The following is a 9,951-nucleotide window of genomic DNA, read 5'->3' as shown; positions in this document are numbered from 1 at the left end:
CCATTCAGTACCTGGAAACTGTCACCCTCTCCCGCCCCCACGCTGTACATAAGCATCACATATGTTCTTTCTACAAATCGGTATACAGGTGCCATTTAATCAGTTCAAATTTGGAAGCTACATCTTCAAGGGTCCGAGAGAGCTCACTCCCCCCATATTTTCCCCCTTTACATGTTTTCTTATAAGACATACAGCTTAATCAATTAACAAACTAAATAGCTTATATACTGGCAATATATTACAGATGGGTTTATGTCAGAGTAATAGATCACATGAAATGGACCATGTGGTACCCCAGTGCATGATGTCTTGGTAGAGCCCTGAGGACACTGACAGTAGCGTCTCTAAGTAAGTAGTGCTGTATGAATACAGACACATGCGGATCTGTATCTACATCCATCTGACTAGGCCAAAAGGAGCAGGTAGATGCAAGATAGAGACACACATGCTGGATGGGGCCACTGCACACCTTGTCATGCCATTTGAAAGGGCAGTTACAGGTTGCTGGTTTTGCAGCCATTAAAATTACACTTTATGGAAAAGGCTTTTCTAATTGTGTTTGAGTTGCTTTCTGTAGTAAGCATCGTTGGAGGAAGACCAAAGCAAGAGCAACTAGAAGTTAAATATACATTTAGCTTAGCTGCAATACAGAACTCTGGAGAAGAAGCAGGCTGAAAGACTGGTTTCAATTTTAGGCTCGGATTCTCTCCCTTGCCATTTTCTTAGAGTTGCGTGTCTGCGTATGTGTGTGTGCGTGAGTGTCTGTCTGCGTGTGTGTGTGTGTGTGTGTGTGTGTGTGTGTGTGTGTGTGTGTTCCATCACATCATCTCCTGAAGAACGCTGGGTTTCGCAGGCAGGCGGCTAGTCACCTGCAACAACCCAGGGGTCCTGCTGAGGCTTCCAGGCTGCTGTCAGTGTCAGATGCCAGGGTCTGGTCGGTGGACATGGAGGAGATGTCATTGACAGACGAAGATGGAGGGAGACTCTCACTGCTGTTCACTGCTGCACCTGTGCTAAGAAAATGAAGACCAACATGACTAAATCTGGAACTCGACTCAACTTCATGTCACTCAGGTTGCAGGCATGGGCAAATACAGGAGGCAATGTTTAGTCCATCGTTCATTCAACAAGCCTTCTTAGAACAACTACTCCAGGGCACTATGTTAGATGGTGAAAATCGAAACATAAAAACGCAGAGTCCCTAGTCACAAGTTATTCTACCTTGGAAACCACCTGTAATGCTCTTAAGAGAAAACAAAAACAAACAAACAAAAATACGCCACTAAAAACTCCAGTCACCCTTCCCACCTCCAATATTGTCATATCATTGGCCTGTGTGAGGCCACGGCATTTGCATTTTTTGAAAGCTCGTAGACCCTGTGTAGTCAAAGTTTGAAGAGCACAGTCCTATTGAGTAGGAAGATGAGCAAGACCTTTTAATGTAATGATCTGAACCTGGATGTTTTTAATGCAGGGCTTTTTAAAACAAACACATGTAAGGGTCCTATTCCAAAAATAAGAGCTGAGCAGAAATCAGAATTACTTGGAGACTACAGCTCTTGAAAAATGAATGCAAGTTAAGTAAATATTATTATAGTCATTAATGTGATATCAAACTTAAAATCCATACAGAAAAGCTAAGTAGGACTTTCAGTGAAAGTTACCATAGACCAAATACCAAATAATAATAATAATAGAAGAAGCCAAAGCACTTTTTTTTTTAAAAGTAGGCTCCACGCTAGAGCACATTTTTTTTTTAAGATTTTATTTACTTATTTGACAGAGAGATAGAGAGCACAAGTAGGCAGAGAGGCAGGCAGAGGGAGACGGAGAAGCAGGCTCTCTGCTGCACAAGGAGCCCGATGCGGGGCTCCATCCCAGATCATGACCTGAGCCGAAGGCAGCTGTTTAACCGACTGAGCCACCCAGGCGCCCCTAGAGCACACTTTCTGATTGTGTGTTTACTTTCTAGCAGGCTTGCTTACCTGCCAAACTACAAACAAAAATTCTGAATTATTAAATTAATTTGAAAAAATATTTATCTGCTCTGTAGGAATATAAAGATTTTGAATCTCTGAGAAGAAACTTGCTTATGGTAATCACTCATTAACACTTGCTGAGTTACAATATCTTTGAGAACTACAAAGGACAGATAAATCAGAGGCACTGTAAAATATAATTAACCATAACAGCCTGGAAACAGTTTACTTTTTCTCTTTATATATTCTTTATATTTAAGCAATGTAGGTGGTAAAATGCATGCTTTGTGAAATAGTTTGCTATTAAAAAATATTTGTAGTGTAAATCATCTAATAAAATCAGAGATGAAGAATTTTCACTAAAATGTTATCTCATTTGAGCAAATATAGTGTGCAAGGTACATCTGGTGAAAAATAACAAATCCAAAATAAGTTACAGTAGTGTTATCACAAAGATTTAATAAATCAGAAAAAAATGTATAAAGAACTTATATGACTCAACACCCAAAAAAACAAACAATCTGATTAAAAATATGGGCAGAGGACCTGAATAGACATTTTTCCAAAGAAGACATACAGAGGGCCAACAGACCCATGAAAAGATGCTCCACATCACACATCATCAGGGAAATGCAAATCAAAACCACAAAGACATATCACCTGACACTTGTCAGATTGGCCAGCATAAATAAAAAAAAAAAAAAAGAAAAGAAAGAAAGAACAAGTGTTGATGGGAATGTGGAGAAAAATGAACCCTCACATACTGTTGATCGGAATGTACATTGGTACAGCCACTGTGGAAAACAGTATGGAGTTTTCTCAAAAAATTAAAAAGAGAAATACCATATAATCCAATGATTCCATTACTGGGTATTTACCCAAAGGAAACAACACTAATTTGAAAAGATATATGCACCCCTATGTTTATTACAATATTATTTACAGTAGTCAAGATATGAAAGCAACCTATGCATCCATTGATAGACAAATGGATAAGGAAGATGTGGTATTTTTATATATATATACATATATATAAATATGGTACGGTATGGAAGTATGAGGTATTTATATAAATTATATATAGCATATATAATATATAGTAGGCATATATATTATATATATAAATATGGTATGGTATGGAAGATATGGTATTTATATATATAAAACATATAAAATGGAATATTACACAGCCATTAAAAAGGATGAGATTGTGCCATTTGCAATAATATGGATGGACTTAAAGGGTATTATGCTAAGTGAAATAAGGCAGACTGAGAAAGAAAAATACCATATGATTTCACTCATATGTGGAATTGAAAAAAAAAACCAAGAACATAAACAAATAAAAAGCAAAATCAGACCTATAAACACAGAGAACAAACTGGTGCTTGCCAGAGGGCAGAAGAGGGGGAGGATGAGCAAAATGAGTAAAGGAGAGCGGGAGATACAGGCTTCTAGTTATGAAATGAGTAAGTCACAAGAATAAAAGGCACAGCATAGGGAATATACTCAATAATATCATAATAATGTAAGGTGACATAGGGCAACAACACGGTGGTGAACACAGCGTAAAGTACAGAGAAGTGGACTCACTATATTGTACACCTGAAATTAATGTAACATTGCGTGTCAACTCTACTCAAGTTTAAAGAGAAAAATTAAAGATCTATGAAGTGGAAAGGTTAAAATAATCTTCTTTGCTCGTGGGGTAGACATCTCTTCTCTGTGGAAAAAACGTGATTAAAATGTGACAATATGTGGAGAGGACCCATACATATAAGCTAAGAAAGATCATATGTGTTTCATAAGTATTTTAAAATTTTATTTGTTGATTATAAACATATTTATGTGAATTATGGGGAACGTGAAAGAATACTGAAAAAAAGATAATAGGCACTGATCCTCAAATAAATAATAACTGTTAAACTTTGGGTATATTTCTCGCTAGTGTTTTTCTATGAAGTTTTTCTAATTGTGATCATTGAATATATATACTTTTGTATACTGTTATTTTTATATGCAAAAAAAGCTTATGCATTTTTCATGTTATTTAAACACTTACAAGTATGAATATCTCCAAATCTTAAATGTCTCTAGACTTTTAAAGCTTTTTGTTATCGTCTTCCTGTAAATAGTCTCATTATCAGAATAATATGTAATGTAAAGTTCCCTGGCTTCAATTTATTCCAACTTTACTTAATTGTATGTATGTACAATGTAGGTGTGCAGAGCTAGTTCCTTTCTTCTCCTGACATATACTAACAGACAACCTTTGACTTCCTTACATAGCCCAAGTGCCCAGCTCTGTCCTTCCCACCACAATTTGGATTAAATTATACCAATACCAACATCCTTATGTGTTTTCATAAATTTTGGTCAATAATAATTTAGCATCACTGTGATTGACTGCTCAGAATCTTCAATTTTCCACATCCTTATTAAAGGGTGGAGGTTAAAACTAGACACAGAGCTCTAATAAAGCCTCAAACAATTGTGGGCTAACAGAGTGAGATGGCTTTGTTCATATACCCCTTCATCTGTTGAATGACATATCCCTTCTTCTGCATGACTTTAAAACTATGACACCATCATTTAGATTTAGACTTAAAATATGAAATATTGCCTATATACCTTCTTGTAACAGCTTTATTGAGATGTAATTCACAAATTTAATTTGTATAATTCAATCGTTTTTAGGATATTCACAAAGTTGTGCAACCATCATCACAATCAATTTTGTGAGATTTTCATCACCCCAACAGTATTCTATGTTTTACTTATTCATCACCCACAGGCAAGGACTAACCCACTTTCTGTTTTATGAAGCTGCCTCTTCTGGACATATTATATAAATGGAATCATACGTAATCTTTTGTGACTGGCTCCTTTCACACAGCATAATGTTTTCAGGGTTCATTCATACTGTAGCCTGTAGCAATACTTTATTCCTTTTTACTCCTGAATAATATTCCATTAGATGGGTGTATCACTTTTGTTTACCTATTTATTAGCTGATGGCCATCTGATAGACCTTTAGGCTGTTCCTATTTTTGGCTATTATGAATAATGTTGTTATGAACTTTCATGTACAAGTTTTTATTTCACTTGGGTAAATACCTAAAGAGTGGAGCTGACAGATCATAGAGTAGCTCTACATTTAACATCTGAGGAGTTAACAAACTGTTTTTCACAGTGGCTACCCAAGCTCACACTCCCACCAGCACCATATGAGGGCCCCAGTTTTCTCCTCTCCTCTCCAGTTCTCATTATTTTTTATTGTAGCTCTCCGAGTGTATGTTAAATGCTATTTCACTGTGGCTTGATCTGTATTTGCCTAATGGCTAATGGTGTTGGATGTATTTTCATGTGCTTGTTGGCCATATCTTCTTTGGGAAATGTCAATCCAGATCCTGTGGCCATTTTTTAATTGTGTTATTTTCTTTTTATTATTGAATTGTAAGAGTTCTTTATGTATTCAGGATAAAAGTCTCTTATTATATAAGATTTGCAAATGTTTTCCTCCTATCCTACGGACTGTCTTTTCACTTTCTTGATGTTGTCTCTTGAAGTGCATGTATTTTTAATTTTGTTGAAGTTGAATTTACCTATTTTTTCCTTTTGCCACTGGGGTTTTAGTGTCATATCTAAGAAACCATTTCCTAAGCCAAGATTATGAAAATTTACTCCTACGTTTTCCTATGAGTGTTTTAAAATTTTAGCTTAAGTCTATAATCTATTTTAAAATTTTACACTTAAGTCTATAATCTATTTTGAATCCATTCTTATGTACTATATGAGGTAGGAGTCCACCTTCATTCTTTTGCATGTGGATATCTAGCTGTCCTAGCACCGTTCACTGAAAAGACAATTCTTTGCCCATGGAGTTGTCTTGAAATCCTTGCTACCAATCAATAGACCATAAACATAAGGGTTTATTTCTGGACTCTCAATTTTATTTCATTGATCTATATGTACAAGTGAATACCACACTGTTGTGAGCATTGCAGCTTTGTGTAAATTTTGAAATCAGGAAGTGTGAATCCTCCAACTTTGTGGGTTTTTTTTTTTTTCAAGATTGTTTTGGCTATTCTCTATCCCCTGTATTTCCATGTGAATTTTAAGACAGATTGTCGATTTCCGCAAAGAAAAAGGCAGCTGTGACTGTGGTTGGTATTGTGTTTAATCTGTAGATCAATTTGGAGAGTATTGTCATCATAACAATATTAAATCTAATCAGTGAACGAATGGAATGGGTCTTTTCATTATTTAGGTCTTTAATTTCTTTCAACAATGTTTTGTGGTTTTCAGAGTAGAAAGTTTGCACTTCTTTTGTTAAATTTGTTTGTATTTTATTCTTTTTGATGTTATTGTAAATGGAATTGTTTTTTGTTCATTGCTAGTATATAGAAATACAACTGATTGAATAAATAGGAAATCTCAGTGTCAATGGATCAGAGACCAAATGGGTCAAATGATAACATATACATCTGATGGGTGTTATAATTAACCCAACTGCCCACGTTGACAAGGAAGATTTTTATTAGCGTGGTTTATTTAAATTGTGACAAAATAACCAGTTTGAAAGTTTTAAAATAAAGTTTGGCATAATACAAATCTTAATAAATACATAAGTATTTAAAAGTATCTCTACATAATAGTCCTGGTCTTCTCTTGAGCCAGGGTTTTTCTCTTTTTCTGGCTGAAGCCGGTTATATAGACATGTTCTGATTGTCACAGTTAAAAGTTGAGTATTGACTCAGATAAGGGTGAGATAGAACCTAGCTGAGATAAGGCTCCCCTTTAGGAATGCAATTTGATTTTTACAAATAAACAGAAACCTACAAAATGGCAGCCAGAGAAATGATACAAAGAACATTGAGGAAATTTCCCCAGAAAAACAAATTTACATCTAGAAATTATACTGAATGAAGGCAGCAAAACTGAAAGTAGTGTTTAATAAACTCTTCATATAGAAGGGATCATACTGCAGATTATCCTTATAAAATACACCCACTCCCACTGCACCTATTTTAATAAGCAGCATATTATCAACATATTTGTGAAACATTCTAGGTGTTATTCCATATAAATCCTCTATTACACATAGTTTTGCTCCATGATTACCTCATGTTTGTTTCCCTTGCTTCTTTTTACTTCTTTCATCATTCTTCTTCATTTCTCCTATCTTTCTCAATCTCAACTGTTCAGCACAGGGTAAGAACCCAATTTAACAAAGCATGGAGTCTCTTTTGTTTGTACTCCTCTAGATAGGTTTTGTGAGGGAAAGCAAATTTCTCCCTTCTATGAAACTAGTGAAAGTGCTAACCTATTTTTGGCTAAGGGAAATCATTTTGTTATAGCAGTCTTTCTTCTCCCTTTGTTCATCAGCTGGCTCTCTTCTATAATGGAATGGCCCTGCCCTTTATCGTATCAATGCTGAATGCAAATTATAGTTAGTATTCAATTATTCAAAGTTCAGAATCTTTATCAGCTGTATTTCTATGGTTTCAAAGACTATTGTTCCTAATTTTTATAGCACAAATTCATTAAGAGAGGTCCTTTCTTCTAATGTTTCGCTTATAAATTCCCATTCCATCTGCGTGTTGTATGAGAGTGGGTCCTCTCCGAACAGTGCTGTGACGGAACAATCACATTCACTGTATAGCAGTGTGCTAGAGCTGAATTCAGTGGCTTCTGAGAGCCAAGTATTAGCATCAGCATCTCTTTCCAACTCTGCCTTCATTGATGTCCACAGCAGCAGCTTGAAATTGGTCACAATAAGAATAATTACACCACAGAAATTAGTAAATGCCATTAATCAGTCCTTAAAAAAAAGATGGTTGTTAAACATCAACCAGTCCCTCACTATTAAACAAAATACTTTGCTTCTGTATGACTTCTTCTATTGCACTATAATAAATACCCTCTTGACTGCAGCCACTTCTGGCTTTATTGGATGATCCTTTCAGGTCTCTTTTTGTGTGGGTAATAAATAAACTTTGTAAACCATAAAACCAAACACAAATAGAAAAGTCAAGACATGGGCCTTGGCTTCAAATTGTTAATTTACTGCCAAACAGTTTGTGAAAATCCCTTAAATTGAATTGAACTGACTTGAATTTGATTATAATGTCCACTTACCCAGGATACCCTGGCAGTATGATAAATTTCCCTTCCTTCTATATTTTTTTCAGAGAAACCAGTAGAGAAATGCATTTTTTAAAGTTTACCATCAATAAAGCATTAAAATTTTTGTCGCTAAAAATGCTATTAAAAGTAACTGAAAATAGTAATAGGGTTGCACATGAAGAACAGTAGCTACTTTCAACTCTATGTGACCAAAAAAAAAAAAAAATAGCTTTCATGAAAAGAAGTTATGCTAATGAAAATTTCTAAAACTATTAAGTATGTAGCCAAAAGATATTCATTATTTCAGAGAAAATGTTTTGCTTTTTTAAAAAAGATTTTATTTATTTGCCAGAGAGAGAGGAAGAGAGAGAGAGGAGAGAGCACAAGCAGGGGGAGTGGCAGGCAGAGGGAGAAGCAGGCTCCCCACTGAGCAAGAAGCCTGATTATGGACTTGATCCCAGTACCCGGAATCATGACCCGAGGCAAAGGCAGATGTTTAACCGACTGAGCCACCCAGGCATCCCAAAATGTTCTGCTTTTTAAAAGGAAATTATTTTCCTGACCCACCCACATACAAAAAGTAGACACAGAGAACTAGAAGAAATACTAGAATAAAGAAATCACTGAGATATATTCCCTTCTTTTAATGCATCATCTTGAGTCTCAACTTGTTTGGGGCTGAGATTTTTAAATAAAAAATAGTACCTAATGGACTAGATCAGTGACCCTAATTTGGAATGACACACTGCCATAAATGTGTGGAATATGGTGAGTGGTGGTAGTGGTGGAGGGTGTTGTATATTAAAGTCACCTGGGAAATTTTATCTGTCATTTAGAGATTCTGAAAAATCTCTATCCTGATGCTAAGCATCTTTATTTTGGTGAGTCATTGTTACTTATGGGAGGCTTACTTCTTGGGTGGAATGGGGGTGGTGAACAGACTGAGAAATTTTGGATTAGATGAACTCCTGTATTTGTTCTAGCTCTAATATTTTATAACAAATGCTTTAGAAGAAAATTAATTTCTATACTTGGACTGCTTTTCCCTTAGCAGTCTTTACAAATCAATTCAGAAAGCAAGCAGCCATGTTATTCTTGAAAATAAATCACTATGCAAGTGAAATCAGATAGCAGAAGGGAGTACAATTACTTATTTAGAAACATATCTGAAGTTTAGATTTATTTCTTATTGATATAAAACAATTCCATCAATAAATTTCAAGCCTATATATTGTTCTGTAAATGCACATTTAACTTCCTATTTATATTTTAAAGGTATCACTAAAACATGAGTTTGGGTATTAGAATAATTTTGTCACTAAGAAACCGCATTAACTATTCTCTTGCTGTCAGGTTCCCAGCATTGTCATGACTTAATAGTAAGGGAGTTTATGCTGTAATATTACTTCATCCTAGCACTTTATAAAATAAAATATGATATGCAAACAGTAATGAAAAAAGGTGAATGCAATGGAGAATGCAAAAAGCTGACTTTTCAAGTTCTCTTAGTAATTGCTTTTTTTCCAGCACAGTCTACTGCATATATACCTATCACATGCACGCACACACGCGCACAGACATGCACACGCACACACGCACACGCACACACACACAGTGGCATGCCCATAAAAATTCAACAATTGGCTTTCCAGGGAGAAAAAATTGCCCTGATTTGTAAAGTCAGCCAATTTCCACATCTTAAATCTTGCCTGGTGGACTCCAAGCTACTAACACAATGTCAGGAAACTCACAGTTGGGAGAGATATAGACAAGTGGCTCTCATGAGCTAGTAGTCAGCCCCGGCACAGGGCTGTCCTATGCTTCTACATGATGCATACAAACA

At 35.6% G+C, this 9,951-nt stretch overlaps 1 protein-coding gene across 3 annotated transcripts in view; it reads right to left on the bottom strand.

Annotated features, from left to right (window-relative positions):
- Positions 1-865: 865 nt before the first annotated feature.
- The window catches only part of MAPK10 (mitogen-activated protein kinase 10), a 163,513-nt gene continuing 154,427 nt past the window's right edge, over positions 866-9,951 (bottom strand). For all 3 annotated transcript variants that reach the window (XM_028124192.1, XM_028124193.2, XM_028124196.2), the window contains one exon: positions 866-1,008. In XM_028124192.1, the coding sequence (XP_027979993.1) occupies positions 866-1,008 (143 nt within the window). The remainder of the gene's footprint in view (positions 1,009-9,951) is intronic.

This window comes from Eumetopias jubatus, unplaced genomic scaffold (genome assembly GCF_037043125.1).
Source record: "Eumetopias jubatus isolate StellerSeaLion01/CBP00866 unplaced genomic scaffold, mEumJub1_p1.0 scaffold_2, whole genome shotgun sequence".
Taxonomy (NCBI): Eukaryota; Metazoa; Chordata; class Mammalia; order Carnivora; family Otariidae; genus Eumetopias; species Eumetopias jubatus.
This window is presented reverse-complemented; position numbering and strand designations above follow the sequence as displayed.